Raw genomic sequence first — 22961 nt, 5'->3', positions numbered from 1 at the left:
ACTGAGTGGGCTTTCGTTAAAGTCAAGGGGAGTTTTGCTTCCAGAGTCAGGCCCAGTGCTTGTGGACGCACTCTCATGATTAAAGAAAAATGTCCCTTTTTAGAAAATGTTACCTTTAATCTCAACCCCATCTTGGGCATTTCCTTTGTTTTATCTACTACTGTATCATGGCTCTTTTCAGAGATCACTTTTATTCCACGCTCTGTTTTTATAATGTGTTTCCCTAAGGGAAATGCATGAAGCTACAAAACGTAAACTTAGTATACAGGTCACTTGCTCTGCTTCTGGCTTCAGTTGGTTTAAAATCTGAAATGTAAAGAAAAACACCTCTTTTCCTTAAGGAGCTGAAATTGCATAGGAATGTTTAAAAAAACCAAAAGGTTAAATTTCATTAAATAGCTTTTAAGCCATTTACAGGAGAAAATGTGGGTCAGATTTCCTCATCCCTGAGTGGAGAGAAGCTGTCTCCCAAAACCCAGGCTTTCCCAGTTCAATTAACAGTTTGGACGTAGTGGAAAATTTCTGTAAATTCAGACTGAAAGAGTCCCCGCGTGAACACAGAACAGTCTTATTCCTTTGTGTTTCGTAGCCATCTCCTGGGACAGAATTCCTTGAAGCGTATCTAGCTTAAATAATGGGCTGTTAGATGTCTGTAATGTACAACATCAGGCCAGGGTCAGGGCAAGTTAATGTTTTTTACCCTTTTTGCTGCTTCATCCCTTTGGCATATTGTCGCTCCATGGAGAATCTAGCTGGAGTTCCCAAAGGGGACATCCCCGTCTGGTTAGAGAGACCTTCAGGACTATAGCAATTGCCTTCTCTTCATGTGTTGCTGCCCAGTGCTTTAAAATGGAGAACCTCAGTGGCGCTGCAATGGCCAGTTCAATAAAAGCAGTTGGCCGAATTCAGACCTGCTGAATGGTGCTGCAGTGTCCCTAACGCGAATAGATTTGCTCCCACTTACACCAGGATTGAAAGTGTCTCAGTATGTCTTTGTTGAGCACTGTGGAAGTCTCCAAGAGCTACAGAGAACCTGGAAAACGTGCCCAATCAGTGCTCTGACTCTGTCAGAGTTTGTTTTTGGGGGTGCAGTAGGAGACATGAGGCAGAAATAACTATTGACATTTCAGAAGCAGGTTGGATCAAATTAAATGATTTCCACATGCTGACAGTGAGCATCCTTCCCTTCAAGAAACCCACCTGTTCCTTACCTATTCTGTATCATGTGTGCCAGCACTGTGGCAAATGTCGCCGTTTCAGTCCAGGAGCAAGAGAAGTTGTACTTAGAACATTACAAGAGATTCTACCTGTTGCCCTATGTAAAAGGGACAGCCCCAAGGGAAATCGCACCTCTTCCTGCAAATTATTTACCTACTATTGTTACAATTAACACCTCAGGGCTTGGCTACACTTGTGAGTTATAGCACATTAAAGGAGCCCCGGGAGCCCTAGCTCACTACCCGTCCACACTGGCAAGGCACGTAGAGTGCTCCGACTCCGCGGCTACCGTGCTGCTGGTGATCCACCTCGGTGAGTGGAATAAAGTTTGGTGCACCCCCGCTGGAGCGCCATGGCGCCAGTGTGGACGCCCTGGTCTGTTAGTGCGCTCTGATCGGCCTCCAGACGTGTCCCACAATGCCAGTTCTAGCCACTCTGGTCATCACTTTGAACTCTACTGCCCTGGCCTCAGGTGACCAACCGTCAGAACCACCGTTTAAATTCTCTGTGAATTTTGAAAATCCCCTTCCCGTTTGCTCAGCCAGGCATGGAGTGCTCTCAGCGAATCTTTCCAGGTGACCATGCCTCCACGTGCCACGCGAGCACCAGTATGGAGCAATGGCGAGGTGCTGGACCTCATCGGTGTTTGGGAGAGAGGAAGTTGTCCAGTCCCAGCTGCGCTCCAGCCATAGGGATTACAATACCTTCGGGCAGCTATCAAGGGCCATGATGGAAAGGGGCCATGACCGGGATGCACTGCAGTGCAGGGTTAAAATGAAGAAGCTGCGGAATGCCTGCCACAAAGCCCACGAGGCAAACCGCCGCTTCGGTGCTGCCCCCATGACCTGCTGTTTCTACAAAGAGCTGGACACGATACTTGGGGCCGACCCCACTTCCACTCTGAGTACCACCATGGACACTTCAGAGCCCAGTTCAACAAGGCAGGAGGAGGAGGAGCAAAGGGGGAGCGAGGGTGCTGAGGTGGAGGAAGACACCCCAGAATCCCTAGATGCGTGCAGCCAGGGGCTGTTCTCAAGCCAGGAGGAAGGTAACCAGTCGTAGTGGCCGGTGCCTGGACAAGGACAAACACCAGAGACGGTTCCCGGTAAGCGGCTTTTATTTTGGGGAGAAAGTGCGGGCTCTTGGGGCTAGGAGGGTTAGGGCTGCATGCATGCCTAGATGCGGAATAGGGCATTGATTTGCTCTCTCTCGCATTGTGGTAATTGGCCTCAGTGATCTTTTCAGAGGTCTCATCCAGAACTTGGGCAATGTGCTTGTGCAGGTTTCTTGGGAGAGCCACTTTATTCCTTGTCCCAATAAGGCTAACTTGTCCATGCCACTGCCGTGAGGGGCGGGAGGACCATTGCTGCACACAGGCAAGTTGCAGGTGGGCCAGGGCAGAAGCCGCATTGCAGTAGAAGACTGTCCCTTGCTTCCCAGGTCACCCTCAGCAGTGAGATCTTCCAGGATGAATTCCTGTGGAAAACGTGGGGACAGTGTTCAGTATAGGGGCCCCCTGCCGCTGTTGGCTCTCCACAAGGCACAGATACCCAGAGGACAGTACAGCCATGAAACAATCAGTCATGCTTGACCCTGTGCTTACTCACCATTTTGGGGCTCCCGTGGGTTATGTGCGCTTGCTTTGGGATGGGCAAATTATGCTATTGTGTAGACTGTGCTTGCCCTTAAGTACGGGGGAATCATTGCTCTGTCTGTTGTGAACAATGCTGCCTCTGTCAAGTGTTGCATTTTGCCTTTACAGATGCAACCTTGAGATCTCAGCTGACTGTGTTATCACCAGCCGAAAGACTCCAAAGAATCAGAAAGAGGCCACGTAGAAGCAAGGAAGACATGTTGCATGAAGTAATGCAGCATTCAAGTAATGAAAATCAAAAAGTGCAGGAGTGGTGGGACAGTGAAAGGAGGATCTGCCAACAGAATGAGTCACGCCAGCACAAAAGCACGGTGCTCCGGCAGCAAAGCACGGATCAGCTGATAAGCATAATGAAGCACCAAGAGGACTCTATCCAGGCGCTCGTAGCCATGCAGGCAGAGCACTACCATGGAACCACTCCCGTGCAGGGCATCAGACATAACTGGTGGCTTTCAGCCTCAAATTGCTTCCTCAAGGTAACCCTAATCCTTGCAGCCTCATGCTGGGCCCCTCTAATAGCCCTGCTCTCTGGCTGTTCAAATTCAGCCTCCAGGTGTTGAACCTCCGAGTTTCATGCCTGAGTGAATCGTTCACCCTTCCTTCACAAATGTTATGGAGGGTACAACATGCGGATATAATCGCAGGGATGCTGTCATCGGCCAGGTCCAGCTTCCCATACAGAGAGCGCCAGTGGCCCTTTAAACAGCCAAAAGCATACTCCACAGTCATTCTGCACCGGCTCAGCCTGTTGTTGAACCGCTCCTTGCTGCTGTCAAGGCTCCCTGTGTAGGGTTTCGTGAGCCATGGCATTAAAGGGTAAGTGGGGTCTCCAAGGATCGCAGTGGGCATTTCGACTTCCCCTACAGTGATCTTCTGGTCTGGGGAAAAATGTCCCGGCTTGCAGCTTCCTGAACAGGCCAGTGTTCTGAAAGATGCATGCATCATGCACCTTACCGGGCCAGCCTGCGTTAATGTCAATGAAATGCCCACAATAATCCACAAGCGCCTGGAGAACCATAGAAAAATGCCCCTTCTGATTAATGTACTCGGAGGCTAGGTGGGCTGGTGCCAGAATTGGAATATGTGTGCCTTTTATCGCCTCTCTGCAGTTAGGGAAACCCATTTGTGCAAAGCCATCCACAATGTCATGCACATTACTAGGAGTCACGGTTCTTCTGAGCAGGATGTGATTAATGGCCCTGCAAACTTGCATCAACATTATTCCAATGGTCGACTTCCCCACTCTCCAAACTGGTTAGCGACCGACTAGTAGCTGTCTGGAGTTGCCAACTTCCAGATCGCAATAGCCACCCGCTTCTTCACCGTCAGGGCAGCTTTCAATCTCGTGTCCTTGCGCCGCAGGGTGGGGGCGAGCTTCTCACACAGTCCCATGAAAGTGGCGCTTCTCATCCGAAAGTTCTGCAGCCACTGCTCGTCATCCCAGATTTGCATGACTATGTGATCCCACCACTCAGTGCTTGTTTCCCGATCCCAAAAGCGGTGTTCTACGGTGGTGAGCATGTCTGTGAATGCCAAAAGCAATCTTGTGTCGTATGTGTTACTTGCGTCGATATCGTCTGAGTTCTCACCGTCACTTTGGATCTTAAGGAATAACTCAACTGCCAAACGTGACGTGCTGGCGAGACTCGTCAGCGTACTCCTCAGCAGTTCGGGCTCCATTCCTGCACACCGAAAGGGAAGACAGCACGCGCAGTACAAAAAATGTTGAAAGATGGCGCCATATGTGGATGGAAGCACAGGGATTGCTGGGATGTGAACTGATGCATCACGGGGCGTTGGTGCAGGGCATTCTGGGTCCTGTCCCCCCTTCCCACAAACCACAGTGCCAGCATGGGAAGAGGTGCTCTGTGGGATAGCTGCCCACAATGCACCGCTCCCAATGCCGCTGCAATTGCTGCAAATGTGGCCACGCTAGTGTGCTTCTTCCTGTCAGTGTGGACAGACTGCAGCGCTTTCCCTACGGTGCTCTCCGAAGGTGGGTTCACCTCAAAGCGCTCTACATCTGCAAGTGTAGCCCTGTCCTGAGATTCCTACAGGATTAAAGAAAAAAAATTCTCTCTTCAGTTTACTCTGCATTTGGCAGCACTTTGTGTAGCCAGTTTCACTCTCTCCCTGGGGTAGTTGGTCAGTAGTTTCCCTTTTCCTGTACGAGTCTCGTCATCCATCAATAGAGGAGAGAGAAACATCTCTTAAAAACTAGCTTGTGCTTTTACAACAGATTTCCTAGGCAGGCAGATTCAGGCTGGTGAGGTACCAGAAACTGCTTGTAACTTTTATTTAAATAAATCCTAGATTTCGTACTGATGCTCCTTCAAGCTGGCTGCAGGTGACAAATGCTCAGGACCACTGGGGTTTGGACTGGAGGAAGGAAGTTGTGAAGTGCTGGCTGCTGATGTGAGCTTGGGCTTGATTTTTAACAACTGTAAATAAACTATTTTAATCTGGAGTAGCCTTGTATTGTCTGGCGGAGCATTCCCTTTCCGTCACCCATAGCCACCTCCAATGGTGTGCCCCCTCTCCTGTCCTCCATAGCAGATATCTGGAAGAGTATGGTCTGGGTTCGTGCAGGATCCAGGCAGTTATGGCTGGGCCTTATCTGGAATGCTCATTCATCTCCTGGGTGCTCAGGGGGAGAGACAGCTTTATTTATTATCCTATGTTCTTCACAAGTTTGAAAGCTTACAGTGCTTTGACCAAACGGCTAGCACATCTGAGTCACTCCCTCATGCAATATTTAGGGCAGCCTGGCACAGTCGGGATTTGCTGAAGGAGGAGCAAAGTGTGCAGAGTAATACAAAATAATGAAATAAACAAAATGAAGGCAGAGAAACTTTCCAGGAAGAGCAATAAAATCCCAGATTATTAATATCACAGAAGAGTCGTAAAAAATTCTGTTCAGAGTGGTCTCTACCTCCTACAGTGCCTCCTTTGTTTCTTCCCTGTAGGCCCGTTTGTAGGAGCATGTGATTTTTCAGTGCTTTGAGAGGTTCATCTCCTGCTTATTCCCTACCTGAGGTCACAGTCCTGTGTTTGACTTGTCAGCTGGGAACGTGATTCCAGTGTCACAAATGGAGAATTTTGGCTAAAGGTTCACAGTGGAGCATTTGGGAGAGGCTGGGTTCCCAAGAAGGCTTGTCTGCATTCGCTGGGACTGTGAATTATTCATTGTGTGGACTCCTTGTTCTAGTCTCAGTAGTGATGCTGCTTGCAGTGCTGCAAAGGAATCGTAAAGCAGTGAAGATACCAGATGGATGGGAAGGTTAAAGCAGGACATGCAGTTTAGACTTAGCTGGAGAACCAAAAATGAAGGGTCTGTTTGCACAGCTACCTTTTGAGGCTCTGTCTTGTGGAGAGACCTTAGAATTGGATACTACTGAGCCTACAGTCATAGCCCTGCTGACCCTCCAAGCTATCTGTGAGTGAAGAGATAGAATTCCAGCAAACTAAAAGGGCGAGAGATGCTGCCAGCTTCATACTCTCCTTTTTAAAAGTAATCAAACCTCAAACTCTTCCCCCTCCTCTGTTCTCTCCACTCTGGTCCCTAAAATACCATGGAGGAGGGGGAGAAAAGTAAACCAGCTTTTTATCTACTTTTGTCTATTTCAGAGTTAGCTCCAGTTAGTTTCACTCCTCCCAGATATTTGCAGGCCCTGCAAATTTTAGTGATTCATCCCTATGCAGAGGTCCTGGACTGTGATTAAGTCCTCCAAAGTAGGGCATAAATGGGACATCAGTAGTTCATAGGTTTTGTGCTGGCCTCTGCACAGGGAGGGATGAATTTTACCCACAGAGAAACTTCCTAAAAAATTATTGCCCATTTTCCCTCCTTCCTCCCTCTCCTAAGCCAGAATGTTTGTGGGTTTTGGAAGCAGGGTGTTTTACAGCGTAATTTTCAAACCGGAAGGAATGAACGTGAATTCACCTCTTGATCCAAATAACTGTCTTTCTAAGACAGAGCTTGCATTGCTTAGTTGATTAACAGTGCTGCTGTTCTGTATGTGTGAGCATGAGAGACACTGTCTCACTGAGTGAGGGTAAGGGGGGAAAAAATGGTGGCCATTTTCTGCCCCTTCTTCCCGAGACCTGTTTGTGCTAGACTGACTGTTACCCGGCGGGGATTCCCTCGAGGTGGCAGCTTGGACAGCTGAGTTTAAAATTACATGAATTTAGAGGGGCAGCTCCACCACGGACGGGCTTATACTGTAACGATTTTTCAAGTAATGACTCTACATTGACGAGCGTCACATGAGACCAACTTGGGTCCGGCTCGTTCAGTGCAGGGTACGACATGTTTTCCCACTTCAGTTGGCCTTTGCTTCGTAATTTTCAATGAATTCCTAATTTTGTTTCCTCTGGCTCAAGCAGTTTTTTTTTCGTCTGAAGTATACAAGATCCCCTCGTGCACGTAATATGCATGTTACGTAGGGATCGACTGTACCAGCTTGAGAGAAGCGACACTCTTTTCTTTGCATTTATACCTGGTGATATGCCATCAATACTTCGCCAGTTGTGTCATTTGGAAGAGAAGCAGACTTCACGGTTTTAGCTGCTGCTCCTTTTCCAGCTGCTACTGCTGGCAGCCTAATTCGGTTCCATTTGGGGTCTTAGCCACCTCATCAACGAGCTTCCAGTAGCTCATCAAGCAACGCGACTGCCATCTGTTACGGGTGGTTTGCTTTCTCTTAGTTTTCCCAGGGGGAGAATTGTATGTGCAGTGGAGTGTTTTGTACTGGTAGGGCTTTCGCGTGGTTAATACGTCATACACGTGGTGTTCTGTGCTCATGCTGAGGGACAGTTGAAGTGTGCCCTGCCCTTGGAGTGGAAGATGGCGAGGTCTCTGTTTCCTACAGGAAGTAAAGACTTAATTCTGTGGCTTTGTAGGTTTCCTTTGTTCAATCCTAAGTGAGATCACATGCATTCTTGAATGCCTTTGGAATAGTTTACTACCTTTTATAGTAACTATTTTGGATAACATACTTACGGTGCTCTATTGTGTAGTCTGGTGCGTGGTTTCAAGGTGTTGTGTAAACACGCATGATCTCCTACAACTATTTGCAATCTTAGTCAAGCAATACAGGCAGTCTTGAAATGTTTGGCAGTTGATTATATTAAATTTTGATGTTAATCCAGCAGCTCCAGACACATGTAACTTTACCATACCCCTTATTCACAGAGAAAAATCTTTCCTATAGGGCCAAGGTCATTTAAGCAGCAAATACTTCAAGAAATCTACTCTTGGGATTGTATCTCCCCTGTGAAGGTTTGGTTAGCCATTGTCAGGACTTGTTTGATGCCAGACATTTTGGTGTGATTGGCACTTGGAAAAAGCAAAGTTCACCCCCCTCAATATCTGTGATTTGTCTGTTGGGGGATTTCTGGAACATCCTACCAAGAATGCAGTGAGTATAAATCCCTAAATGAGACCATTGTTAATGACATGTATTGAAAGCGAAATATCCTTTTCGGCATGTCAGTGTGTAGGATTCTTCATGCTGGTGGGTTGCATTAACTCAGTGACAGCTGTAGAAAGTTCACAGTTATAGGTTCAATAAGCACTTCATAATCACCTAAATGATTTTGTAAGCCCCGAGGCACCTTAGCATGGTAGAAATGAGGTGGCAATTTGTGCCTACCCTTTCATGGCACGATGCACAGGGAAAGGGCTGTACGTGCCCAAAGCATTGTCCCTGTTCCCTGGTGAAAGGTTCTGAGTGTTACTTTGGTGCTGTAAGCTCTGCAGTGCTGTTCCATTGGACTTTATACCAGGCAAGATGACGTCTCTCCATTTAGGTAAGGGGCTTGTGGCTGAAGGCTGTGGGTGTCCATCCTTGTGGTGTTTCCCCTTTCTGATTAGGTTTACCCTGAAGGCACTCTGTCCTTCTCCATACCTCAGAACCCGAGAAAGAGGGAGCGCTGTAGTGTACCATAGTGCAGCCATTCTTTCCGTATGGGATGTGCTGGAGAGTTGGCTTGGTCCCCCATGTGAAGCACAGTGCACGTTCGGTTTGAACTTTGGCTTCCTCTGAGGCATCAGCTACTGGCTGTGGCCTGTGATGGGAGCCTGGATATTATGGACCGTTGGCCTGCTCTAATATGGCAGTTCCTACCTTCATTTGGTCTCAAGATGTGCACAGAAATGTTACAGTAACAGGATGTAATGGAGTCCCAGAAAACAAAGAAGCTAAGACAGGAGCCCCATAGTCCAGAAAGAGATTCTAATACAATTGACCTGCAGTACGTTTATCATACAGCCAAACTAGCACTGAGAGCTATTTAAGTTACATTACTGCAGTCTGGTATGTATTCTGCTGTTCTGTAACAGTTCTGAGAAAATGTGATTATCTTCATTGTGGAGTTTGACCGTATTTGTGTTCCATTATAAGTGAAATATATTGGAATTCATTTCTACTTATTCATCTTATAAAGTAGGTTTCAAATGATAGGTCATGGCAATGATTAGCATGGGGAGTCTGCTGGTTTTTCTTTTAAATATCAAAACTCATTAGGTGAATCTATCCGTCGCTGATTTTCTGCACATCTCCTCCCTTAACTATTTGTCTCCTAAATTACTAGTCACTAGTCCATGTGCTGCATTGGTTCTTCCACTTAGGGGACAGAGACTGTATTTTTGTACTGAAATAAAAGTGCAATCCCACTTCAAAAAAAAGTTTAATTGTTAAAAATGTGAAGTGCATCTGCATTTGGCTAAGCCAACGCGAATGAGGAGTAGGTTTGGCGGGAGACTGAACAGAGGGACTCGCTGCAGCACTCCAAGTTCAGATTCTATGGTGAACTGCAACTTTTCCGAAAGACCCGTATGCTGCGAACCGTTAGTTACGACTAATGCGTTCTGTCTGCATAGCACGTGGAGACCATCTCCTGAGTCTGCCAGAGACTCCGCCTGTTCAGTTTTGCTCCACATAGACGTGTATTTTCAGGAATGTCCCTAATGTGGGAAGTGTGTTCAAAACAGAACACTTTCTCAGGGCGATGGGGTAGAAGGACTTTAGGCCTCTCCATGGGGCTGTGCCCCCAAAAGCTGCCATATTATGCATGCTCATTGCTTGAGGCAGTCAGTCGTGGCCTAAAGTGTGTAGGGGAGTCCATCCATAGTCCTGGTATACAAACAGTGCATCTCCTCTTTCCTCTTCTAGCATCAAAGAATCATAGAATAACAGAGTTGGAAGGGACCTCTGGAGGCCATCTAGTCCAACCCCCTGCCCAGAGCAGGACCAATCCCAACTAAATCATCCCAGCCAGGGCTTTGTCAAGCCTGACCTTAAAAACTTCTAAGGAAGGGGATTCCACCACCTCCCTAGGTAACGCATTCCAGTGTTTCACCACCCTCCTAGTGAAAAAGTTTTTCCTAATATCCAGCCTAAACGTCCCACATTGCCAGACCTCATGGCACTGTGATCTAATGGATTGAGCTCAGGACTGGGAAACAGGAACACCTAAGTTTTAGGCCTGAACTCTGGGGAGCTGGACATACCTGGTGTGTCTGTGCCTCAGTTTCCTGTCTCTGAAAGAAGGTTCATGCTCACCTGCCTCAGTGGGCGGTTGAGGATTGGCTAACGTTTGTACAATGCTTTGATGTTGGACGCACTGTCATTACAGCTGTGTGTGCAACAGCCTGTCCAAGGCTGCCTTCATGCCCCATCTCTCCTGCTATTGCTACAGAACATTGAGTATCAGCCCAGGGTAGATCTTAAAGCTACATGGACCTTTTTCAGTGCCGTGGAGCCCCTGTCGCCCTGACCCATTGCCGAAATATGATATGACAAAGAACCCCTTCCTGCCTTTAAGCACAGGACTGATGTTTAAATATACTACATAGCAAGGTCCCTCACACTACTACAGCTTCTTTCCCATCCCAGAAAAACCTTTCCTCGTACCAGTCCTGGGAGAGCTCAGCTCCATTTTCTCTGCTGAAGTATCCAGCTCCACATCCCAACTAACTCGCTTTGATATCCGTGCATGCGGTGGAACGTGGTTTACCTACTATGCCTTCGGTTAAAATCCGGAATGATTGGCCCTAGAATTAATAGTTACATTTCAGGTCAGCAGGTTACAGGCAGATTTCAACAAATGTCATTATGCAGCCAATGTTTGTTCTGCTCTGGTTTCCGTGTACGTGAACTCCTCCAGCCATACTCCATACCCCCTGTGCTTTGATCCTATCTGATCTCTCAGGCTTAGCTGGGTCTGTTCAGAGCTGTGCACTGAAGGGAAACTGCCTGGCTGGACGCTCCAGGAAGGTGTTTTTGTGATTCGGTTGGTGCTACTCTTCCCTCGGAGTCATTGCCCCAGCATGGTGATGGGAAGCAATGCTGTATTACAGAGAAGATACAAAACCAAAATCCTGATCTCTTGTCGTCCTTTGTAGCTCCTATGGCACTGCTAGTAGAATAGTGGAGTTGCCATGATATGACCAAATTCCAAATATCTTACCTCCCTAAATTCCCCCTGAGCTTCCCGTTGTAAATTGTATTCCTCGTTTCCTGTCCTAAACTGGTATTGTGTTGCTCTTGTGCTAACAGCAGCCATGTTCTGCCTGAGAGATGGATGCATTTCAGTGGTGGGAGAAATCGCTATGTCTCTTAGCTCACACGGGTGCTCGGGGTGCAGTCAGAGCCTGTTGTGAAAGGTGTTCCATAGTGGAGGTTGACTGCTGACACCTTAAAGGATATGGTACTGTAGGTTGACTGGCATTTGGTTGCAGACATTCCAGATAGAGACTGAGTTTGCCTGGCTAGACGAGATATCAGTTACTCCTCTCAGCTGGCTAGTGCCATCCTGGAGTGTGGAAATTCCCACAACCAGAGAATGGGAAACAAAAATAACAGCGACAGTTGGAAAGAAATATTCCAAGACTTGTCGTTCCTCTTTTGTTACCTAACAAAAAATCGGTTTAGCCTTTCAGTTGCTCCTAACCCTAATGTTAGCCCATTTAGCCGTATAGTGTTTTAACAGTCTAAGTAATGGATGTCTATTGTTTCCTGCTGCCACTGTGGGAGCCACTGATTAACCAAGCCATCTGTGTTTTGCAGGTTGTATCATTACTATTTCCGGACGCATGACCTTCACGAGCAATAAATCCATGGAGATTGAGGTCTTCGTTGATGCTGATCCTTTTGTTGATGAGCCTAAAGAAAGATATCGCGCTGTCAGTGCGTTCTTTACCTATGTATCGCTGAGCAAGGAGGGGAAGCCTCTACCTGTTCCACAGCTGGTGGTAAGAATTCTTCATTTAAAGAGCTCAACCTTTGTGCTGCATTATGTGAAGCCCCGGGTTGTGGAGCAGCACAGGAATAACTTCTTGTTGTAAGGCCTCGCTCCTTTCACAAACAGAAGGTACTACCCAGTGCTTTCTGGTCGCCCCCGTTGCTCTGAAAAGGGTGATTTGGGCTATTCCTGTGCTGAGGCTAGAATCACTCGAATGAGCCAATTTTCAAGAGAGTCATGGTGTTAGGGAGGATGGAGCCTGCCTGGCCAGTGGGCTTCATGTTTCCTGTACGTTTCCTGTTCTTAGCTACTCTGGTCAGACTCGTATTGGTGTTGGGCTGAGCAGGTCTGGTCAAAAGCCCACACGTCTTTCCTGGCATCTCCCCATCTTAAGCCTGTAATTTTGCTGCAGAATAACACAGGAGATCAGCGATAGACTATGACCACATTTGGAGCCCTTGACTCAGCTTTGGCTGTCTGGCCTGCGGAGCCACAGTGATTGCTAGGAAACCACTGAGTACACAAGAAAAATGTCCCAGCAGGCTGATTCACTGTCACAGTTTGGATGCCCAGGGGAGGCAAAAGGCAACTGTCCTGCCTTGAGACGTGCCAAGAGGAGCCACGCCAGGGTTGTGCAGTTCTCCAAAGCTGAGTCTGCAGGGTGTTTGGGTGTTTCTCTGCTTGGTTTTGATCCCCCTTTAAGGGGATCTAACACGCACAACCAACTCCAGGTAGTCTCTCTCTCCCCCCCCACCCCACCCCCACACAGCCCCTGGACAGCAAGGTAAGAAAGGGGTTATTTATAGATGACTCTCCCAGTGCCAGCTGGGCATCTGCATCCAGCCAGCAGACATTTTAATCTGGCCCTCGAGCTACTGCCGGGGAGCAGGGTCTGGAGCTTGCCCTGCTCTGGTGCTGTGGTTGGGGAGTGGGGCCAGGGTCTTGCCTTGCTCTGCACATGCTGTGGCTCCGCGCGTCTCCCGTAAGTAGCGACATGTCCCCCCTCCGGCTCCTATGTGTAGGGGCAGCCAGGGGGCTCCATATGCTGTCCCTGCCCCAAGCGTCACCCCCACACTCCCATTGGCCAGGAACCACAGCCAATGGGAGCTGCAGGTGTGGCGCCAGCCAACAGGGCAGCATGCAGAGCTACCTGGCCACGCCTCCCCATAGGAGTTGGAGGGGGGACATGCTGCTGCGGGAGCTGCAGGGGAGGCCCCTGCGGATGGCTGTGCCTCTACATAGGAGCTGGAGGGGGCACATGCCGCTGCTTCCAGGAGCTGCTTGAGGTAAGCGCCACCCACAGCCTGCACCTCTGACCTCCTCCCGCCCTCCAAAACCCTCGGTCCCAGCCTGGAGTACCCTCCTACACCCCAAACCCCTCATCCCCAGCCGGAGCCCTCATCCCCTCCCACATACTAACTCCAATTTCATGAGCATTTATGGCCCACCATACAATTTCCATTCCCAGATGTGGCCCAAGGGCCAAAAAGTTTGCCCGCCCCTGCCCTACGCCCTAAATGTTACCGCTGCCTTAGGTATGTGAATGTGAGTTACTTGCTAGCATGTGAACTTGCCAAATTCTGGCTGCTGTCGTCCGCTCACTGTCCAGTGTTGCATTTCTGCTCTGCTGTGCCAGTTTCATTTAGCCTTGATAACTGTCTACATCTGTCCGATCTGTTAATGCAGTTACACCTCAGTATTCTACTGTTGTTGTTTAAAATGGCCATAGCTCCCAGGGCAGAGAATGCTACCCTGAGAGGGCAAGGGAGTAGTTGTCCCCAGCACTCTGGGTGATTCAGCTGGTCTGGAGCAGGGGGGAACCAGGAGCAAGCCAGTAATGTCACGGCTGCTTTTCTTTGGGGAGCAGTAGCTGAATGAGTTCAGAACATCACTGGCCATATCACTTCTTGTCCTGCATTCTTCCATTTCCATGTTCTCTCCTAGTTGTCGCTGACTGCTTTATAAATACTGGAGTGGGCAAATTCCCCCTCAGAGTCATGGGAAAGGAAAGGCAAACTTTTTGCCCTTTGTAGTTTGGGGAAACCTCACCTGTACTTGAATTCCTGCCTCTGTGCTCCTGCATCTCATTGATAGATACCAGCTCACCAGTGGTACAAACACACAGGGACAAAGATGACATGGCTCCTAACCCTAATTCTGGGGAGCAAGGCCCAAAATACCTTTGCAAAATGTTTGATTTTTTCTGTCGTGATCTGGATGACTCCAGGGGTGCGAGAGCTCCTTGGAGGGTCGCTGCCACAGCACAAAGGGTTTTAGAAGTGTCTGTAGCTGTTCCTTTCACTTGAAATGCTGTGGGGAGGTTTGTCTTTAGTAAACAGCTAACACAAAGCCTTCAAACTGCACTTGCAAACATGTCTTTCTAAAAACAAATGTTCGGCTCATTGCTTCAAGGTTACAGGCTTCTCATTTCTAGTTCATTAAAGACCAAGTATCTTACAGACTTCAGCTTTTTATGTGCTGTCCTTCGGGTTTTGTTGTCCAACAAGACCTCTTTCCTTCAGTTATTCATCAGAAAAATATAAGCATAAATAAGAGTTTCCAAAGCAAGTGTCAGTCTTGCCAGCCCTCAAAATGAATAGATTTAAGTATAAACATTGACAGGTTTCAGAGCAGCAGCCGTGTTGGTCTGTATCCGCAAAAAGAAAAGGGGTACTTGTGGCACCTTAGAGACTAACCAATTTATTTGAGCATAAGCTTTCGTGAGCTACAGCTCACTTCATCAAATGCATTCAGTGGAAAATACAGTGGGGAGATTTTATATACACAGAGAATGGTAACATCCATTGTTTCATGTTGAATTCAGCTTCATTCACGTTTCTTCCTTTGTTAATTGTAAAAGCTTATGTAGAGATTTGAATGTTTTATGAATGAAGCAAGGAATCTGGCCCCCTGGAACCTCCCGAGCTGTAGCTCATCCCATGTCTGTATGTTGCTGATGAGCCCCTTTCCCCATTTGCTACTGTCAATTCTGCTTCAGCCTTCCCGTCTATTTTTAGCTCTCCTGATCCACCGTTCTTTGAAATATAATGCAGCACTGCTGACTTGGAGTTATTTCTTGATTTAATATTTTATACCGTGTAGATCCCCTTCTGCACTCCAGCATTTTGTCGGCTAATTATAACTTAGCCAGCAGAGTAGCATTTATGTATTTTTACACACCTGTATTTACCTGTTGTATACATTTTTAATGTGCTGCTTGGAAGAAGCTTTAATTCCTGATAGCTGCTGCTCTTTAATGCTTTCTTTGAGTGGAAGCTGTATATTGACAGGTCTGAGGGTCTCTGTTTGTTTATCACTCTTATCCCATACATTTTTAAGGGGCCCTGCATGGTATTTCTGGGCTAGTTTCTGTAGGGTCCATATATTCTCTTTGTTTATCTGAAAGATGAAAAAAACAAACAATGAAATGACTGTCTCACTTGGTAACTTACTATATAGCGGCTTGTAGCTGGGGACCCACTGTGGGGTGGTTGAATACTGAATGACACTCGCCTGGTGTCCTGGGACGCCAAACATCACTTCCATCTTGCCTGGATTCATTCAGAGCCAGCCACGCTCCTCGAGGTGAGTCACCTGTTACAATTCCTGGGTGCTATGGCTTTTAAAGTCACAGCTAGAAAGTCTGAACAACAACAAACTAATAAAAACACTCCATTTCTATGGGGCAATAAGTGTTTGTAGTCTGGCCAGCTGTACATCTTTCGGTTCAGGGATCCTGTCCATCAGAAAGAAAAGGCAATGAGTGAAGAAGTCATTTCCCAGTCTCTAAATCTAGAGGCTTTATATAATTCCAGACACTCACATTCAAGTATCTGGTAGCGAGACATCCTGCAGTCATGTATTTGCCTCCTGAAGATACAATACTGCATATTTAACTTGCCCAATTTTAGAGAGGGTAGAGGACTGTATGGCTTAAAGAATGAACCATAAGATTTTCACCACTGACTGCAGTGGTGTTACACTGGTGAAAAGTAGTGTGTGAGAGGGGAGAATTGGGTCAATTTTATCGTAACGGGCTGCAAAAATCCTCTGGTTTGCTTGCAGAGAGTTGCACTCATGTTTTTGCTTCAGACCTTTACATTGTTCTGGTTACCGTCTTTAGCTGAAATTAAACTCCATGAGGTCTTTTTCAAATTGCTGAATAATTGAAGGAATGCGAATGTTACTAGAATGAAATGTGCTATTTTTTGTGAACTTGTTCCTTTGAATATTATAGAGTAACTTAGTAGAATTTTGACATCACAAAGCTCATGATTTGCTCTGTGCTACCTTGAGCATCATCCTGATGCCTGTATCAACACCCACAGAACATGATTCCCATGCTGGTTTTGATGATGTCAAACTTATCTCCCACTTCAAGTTCTTTTTGCATATTGAATGCTTTTAAAAGAAGTGCTGTTTTCCCCACAGCTGGAAAAGCATAGCTGGCTGTAATGATATTGGGGGAAACAGCACCATACTCATCCTGCCTGCTTGAGCTCTGGATTGCAGACTGTTGAGTAGACAGGGGTATATGAAGCAGGATCACCCCTCAAAACCATCAACTCATACGGATAGTCTTTACTGCTTTACCTAGCAAAGCCTTTAATGCGCAACCATATGCGCTGGTGACCTTAATATATATTGACACTGTCAGCCACAATGGGTCTCCTAAAATTATGATTATTAACAGTTGTGCAAAGGTGAAATCCTGCTGGACATTAAAGGAAGTGGGTGTGTGAGGCACTGTATCAGCCAATTCTTTCTAGGCAGAACTGAGAGGCGTTTCTCCAATTGAGATTTAAAAATAAAAGATTTCTGTCACCGTGCTTGTATATTAAAATCCTGTTCAGGGGCTGTGTGAATCTGTCCAAATCCAGCATTACGGTGAGCTATAAGCGGCTTGATTGGAACATGTCCATAGTGGTGTATGTCAGGAGGGAGTAACTCCAGTGAAGTCAGGGAGTTGCCCCAAGGTGAGAGGAGAATCGGAATGATCTCATGGTGTCCTATGATACAGAAGCACACCAGAGGTGAGTGAAAGGGAGTTTCTGCCCTAAGCTGGAGTTTTGGCTGCTTGTTCTTCCAGACAATTACTAGTACCCTTATAGAATCATTGACTGCAGCCCTTTTCTGCTAATGACGTGAACAGACATTGTTCAAAATACATCAAGAATATGATTTGTGTAGGAGTTGCATTCATCTAAAATCCACCAACTGGGGCACCTGAAGCTTCTGTTAGATTGTTGAGGCACAGCCAGCTCTAGTGAGCCTGTCCTGTTACATTGTAAAGGAGCCATTTCAGGTTGTTTGTGTTTTCACAGTGTGCCCATCACATGTGTGTCCGATGTGGCGGTCCTTCTCACACAGACATTTTCAGTGTTTTCCCACAGGGAAAATACTTTTATACCAACTGTGGAGATTTTATGCACCAGCTATCTTCATTTGGATGAATTTGCCTTTGTCTGTCAAGTTACTTTCTTTGCATCCTGTTGATGTGTGTCATGAGGCAGCAGAGGGCTGCCCTCAAACTTCTGAAACAGGCATTTTAAAATGTAGCTGACTTAGGAACATTGAGCTTTCTATCCTCCTCCCATCCTTGTTTCTCTCCCCCGAGTCCGCTCAGGTCTATAGCAAATGGAGTCATTATCAAGCTGATAGTTGGCTTTTATATAGTACTTCACAACCATTATCTGATTTGATCAGAAGACAAACTCTGTGCAGCTGGTCTGTATTACAAGCCCTACTTCCTGAGTTAGAATTTTAGGGATCCCTGACTCCCAATCCTGGCCCAGACCCCTAAGCAGACATTCCCTATCCTTGGTGAGTAGCTGGAATTACCTCCTCAGCAGAGGGCCTGCACATGACCCATGCTCTCCTTAAACCCTGTTTGGAGGGCTCACATGGGATTTAAGCAGTGCTTTGGGGGGATTTCACTCTGTGCCCATATTTGGTTTCTTTCTACCCGTGGAAAGAAATATTAATCACACAGACTCAAGACTAACCACCTGGGAGTATTTGGCTAGTGTTTGAGTTGTTTAATGTGCAACATCCCTCCTCCAAGTCCCAGAGGAGATGTTTAGCTGGACTGTGCTTAGCCACTGGGATTGTTGATAGCGGGACCACCTTGGAGCACAAAGACCTTTTAAGGAAACATGCAAAGCACGTTACTTTAAAAATGAAAGGGTTTTGGAGATGATGTACTCCCTTTCTGCAGGCTCGTTGGGTGTGATTAAGAGCAGTGTGCTGTAAATGAGCAGTGCATGGAGCTACCGGCACATTTATCCAGTAACGGCAGAGCTCAGAGCAGAACTCATTTAGCAAAGCCCCAGAAGAGGAGCAGGAAGTCTGTTGGGTTTTAATGTTCAGATTAGGAGCCTGTTTTGTGAAATATAAATAGCAACTTCATTATTGTGGGAGTTCATATTTCAGCAGCATATTCTCTCCATCGGCCTCTCACATGGGTCTGCTTTGTTTAAAAAGAGTTGCTGATAAGGCCTATGAGATTAGTTACCACTCATAAGAGCATCTTTATTTTAAGAACTGGGCTGATGGTGAGATCAGCCTCTTCCTCTGCTTTGAAAGTCCCCAATATGAGCAATGTAATTCAACCTTTAGAAAGTGATGGGAATGGGATGGGGATGATGCGCACTGGGATATTTGTGCAGTAATGTCATTTGCAGTGAGTTCCAGCATCTTCCATGAGATGTTGCTTCATTAAGCCTTGTTCCTATAGGAAGTGCAGCGTGTTAGCTGGTGCAAAGCCATGTCAATTCTGGTGGCTTAACAGGCAGCGATGTGGCATCTACTGTCCAGTGCCACTCTGCTGTACCTCAGCGGTGCACATGAGTGGGTATTTTACCACTTGCTAAACAAAAGGCCTTGGGCAGTTTCTGCCCAGAGTTTTTCACATAGGTCCTGGCTGGGAATGGTGGCTTCCAGCAGCTAACCATCACTAACGTGCTTATGTCCCCCGGACGCTAATATCAGTGCATTTCACATGCCTCGTGACCATACATGTTTGTGGCCATAGGGCTGAATTCTGCCCTGGCTGTTGCCTGGCACAGTGGGTTTGCACAGGGTGCAAGTCATTGCAGAGCTCGGCAATACCTCGCTTGCCCTGCTCAATTAAATATCTAAAATAATCTGGACACAAGTTTTAATTGCACTCATTATCATCCAGAGACGCCTTATGTTTCCCATTATAAACTCAAGTGAGGTTTCTCTGTATGACTTCACTAATTAAAGAGGTCTGTAACTGTCAGGCTTACAGGAAATTGTTCTGCCCACCCCTCGAAGCCCTGATCAGCCTAGACAGCCATTCATTCTAAAACAGACAGGCTATTGACTCTGCTAATTGTGAACTTCATTACTTATTTCATATGCCAAGTTATCAGGGTGTGTTCTCAAATCACACACAGGAAAGGCAAATGCCAAAGCGCTTTGTTTGCAAGTTTCCTATTGGAAAATGAGAACAATGTTTTCCACTGTAGATTAGTCTTACACCCACACGCAGTGGGGCCAGGCTGGAGACCATATGGGAGATGAGAATTCTGGGCCAAACTCAGCTGCTCTCACTAAGCAGGCTGCCTTCCAGGCCTGGGGCAGAGCTGGGAGCATTTAATGGCCCTCTCAAGGGACCTTTGTAGGAGGCAGCACCAACAGATACTAGAACCTCCAGCCCTGCTTGCCTGGAAGTCTGGGCTGGCAGCTTAGTTGAGTGGATATGGCAGGGTCTGGGTCTGGGTCTGGACCCCTGTTCTGAGCCCACTCCTGGCACTAGGTCCTGTGACTCTGGACAGTTTTGTGGCCTTTCTGTGGAGCTCTGTTCTTTACCCACCCTTACTTTGACAAACTGGAAATAAGACACAGATTAAGCAAGGGTAAATCTGCCATTGGAACAGATTACCTAGGGAGGTGGTAAATTGACCACCTGGAGTCTAAGTCAAGATGGGCTGCTCTTTAAAGGATGCTGTATCTTGTCCATTAATAGTTGGGCTTGATGCAGTAATCACTGGGTAAAACTCTGGCCTGTGTTATGCAGGAGGTAGACTAGCTTATTATAATAGTCCCTTCTGGCCTTAAAGTCTGTGAAATTGTAGATTTCCATGTATTGCTTTGAGATCCAGCCCGCCGCTCCCTTCCTTTTCCCTGGTGTATTTACTGCCAAATGGTAGCCAGCTCAGATGGTCTGTGGTAAAGTGGATGAGCTGTGCTGTCTGCTGCATGGCACTGTTAGCCAGATGCACTCGGACTCGTCCAGAGACTCCTTCGCTTGTTTTCTCTGCAGCTGTACTTGGCATTCTAAAAATGCATGTGTCTTCTGAAAAGTAAGTGTTTTATAGGGAGGAGGGGAGTGACCTCCCAGAGCCAGCTGGAGTGTGGGGGGCTGCAAGATGGCACTTTGTCTCCCATTACTTTGTCAGTGTAGCAAGAGAAAAGCAGCAGAGTGGTGGCTTCTGAGCGTCACTTGAATAATGTAAAATATCTGCAGGTGCTAACAGGCATGTAGTCCATGCTGCAGGCCAAGCTTTCTGCTCCCATAGGGCAGATTCTGGCCCCTGTTGCCCTGGAGGGCAGCAAGGTGAAACAGGCGGCCCTGGCCAGGGCGCAGGGCTGCTATCTTTCCTCTGTTCGGTCCAGGGGAACGAAACAGCCTGCTGCCTTTGAAGACCTTGGTCTAGCCTGCACTGGAATTTTCAGGCCCTTCGCTCCCATTGGATATAGCTGTAGGCCAGGCTACTACCAGCTCAGGCCTTTCCCCCTCAAGTCTGAAAAATGGAAGTGTGGACTCAGCTTTACCCTGGCTGCGTGTGTCCTTCTACCCCCTTGATATCACTGGGGCATCAGGGACACTCCAGCAGGGCTTGTATTTTAATGGCACGTTACTAATTGAGAGCCAGCCCAAACTCGGCCTTCAGGTTGCCTGTCTAGGTGTGTGCACCAGCTCTTTGTGCCGCTCTTGAGCAGCAGCCTGCTGGAGTGCAGCATAGCTGGCCCCGTGTGCCAGACGCTTCAGAAACGCTGCGGAAACTCCAGTCACAGGAGGATGCTGAATCCGGAGGCGAGCCAGGTTTTTTTGGCTCCCCAGTAGTGAGCATCTGCTCTGGAAAGGAATGTTCTTGCTTACTTTGTAATTGCTTTTAGAAAACAGCTGGTTTTTACATCCGTATTATTCTGTCCAGTGGAAAGGGACATCAAAACCCTTGTGTACTACAGAGAATGTGAATGTGATCCATCTAGTGCTGGAGTGGACAGGGCTGACTCTATTGGCATAGCAGTAGCATGGCATGTTACCGGGCAAGGGAAGCAGAGTTTGCCACTCCAGGTCAGGTGTTCACTGCTAGCCAGCAGTCTGTGTAGGAAGCATGTCTCTTGCTCTATCTCAATCCTCCTGTCCTTGCCCTAAAGTGCTTACAGTTTAACTAGAGATACTGGCAACCCCAAGGCCAGAATTTCTATTTCAGCTGATGAGGTGATTCTGGTCCTTGCACCAAATCTCCACTGAGTCTCTTTTAAAACCTCTGGAGTTCACCTTAGATCTGATATGGGACTTGCCCTGCTATGCAAGATGAAACGTGCCCAAAGAGATAAAAACAAAACAGTGGTTGGAGTTGGTGTTAACTTTTTGTCTCATTTCACTCAAAAGTTAGCACCTCCAGGTGTTCCGTCGAGCATGATTTAGTTTCCATACTAGGTCATTAGGGGCTGTGTGGGCAGATGATGCAACATCAGCAAAATATGTGGGTGAAGATACTTTTAACATCAAAAGGATGACAAGTCCCCTTGTGCTGTAGCAGACAGCAGTGTCCTGAGTCACTCTAGGGTCCTTGGTTGGGGGCTCTGACATTCCACATTGATCTCAGCCCCATATGTTTCAGCTGCAGAGTAGCTCCCGTCCCTGGCAGGCCCAGAGCAGCCATGTCAGATGCAGCTCCTGGAGCTGACTGGCAGGTACATCTGTGTATCTCTGGGCAATAATTTAATAATTAATCTGTATTGTTCCCATGTAGTTCAGGGTTATACATTTTTAATCGATTCCCCCAGGCAATTGCACCAGGTGCTGCATTGCCTTTAATTTTTGCCATGTGCTAGTTGAGGGAATTCGGGAGTTGGTAACAGATGCCCACCATTAGTATTACTAGTTAGAACTTTAATTTATAAGCCTTTAAGGTCCTGTGATTCTCAGTCGCCTAGTGTTTGATGTTAAAATCCCAGAGTCACACAGGTGGGACCACACACAATATTCTCCTGAGTCTTTGTTGTTCCTTTGTGCATCTGAGTGAGTGCTTTTCTGTTCCCACCTTATAGTCTTAAATAAAACATGATCTGGCTGATGAAGTAACTGCTGATATGGCATACTTGGGTTTCTCTAAGGCATTTGACCTAGTACCACATGATACTTTGATTAAAACATTTGAATTCTATGGAATTAACACATTAGCTGGATTTAAAATGGTCTCACAGATAATCCCAGAATGTAGCTGACAATAGGGAAGTATCAATAAGCAGGACTGTTTCTAGGAGGGGGACAGCTTACTGTTAGTGATTTGAATCACCTGGTTAAATGGAACAATCCAATAAAATGTATTTTCATAAAATCATCGAATATCAGGGTTGGAAGGGACCTCAGGAGGTCATCTAGTCCAACCCCCTGCTTAAAGCAGGACCAATCATGACCTAATCATCCCAGCCAGGGCTTTGTCAAGCCTGACCTTAAAAACTTCTAAGGAAGGAGATTCCACCACCTCCCTAGGTAACGCATTCCAGTGTTTCACCACCGTCCTAGTGAAAAAGTTTTTCCTACTATTCAACCTAAACCTCCCCCACTGCAACTTGAGAC

General features: G+C 47.0%; 1 protein-coding gene across 2 annotated transcripts in view; it reads left to right on the top strand.

Annotated features, from left to right (window-relative positions):
• The window catches only part of ACOT7 (acyl-CoA thioesterase 7), a 112191-nt gene that overhangs the window by 79689 nt on the left and 9541 nt on the right, over positions 1-22961 (top strand). For both annotated transcript variants that reach the window (XM_077837414.1, XM_077837415.1), the window contains exon 8: positions 11944-12128. In XM_077837414.1, coding sequence (XP_077693540.1) covers positions 11944-12128 — 185 coding nt within the window. The remainder of the gene's footprint in view (positions 1-11943; positions 12129-22961) is intronic.

Source organism: Eretmochelys imbricata, chromosome 18 (genome assembly GCF_965152235.1).
Source record: "Eretmochelys imbricata isolate rEreImb1 chromosome 18, rEreImb1.hap1, whole genome shotgun sequence".
In the NCBI taxonomy this organism is placed as follows: Eukaryota; Metazoa; Chordata; order Testudines; family Cheloniidae; genus Eretmochelys; species Eretmochelys imbricata.
This window is presented reverse-complemented; position numbering and strand designations above follow the sequence as displayed.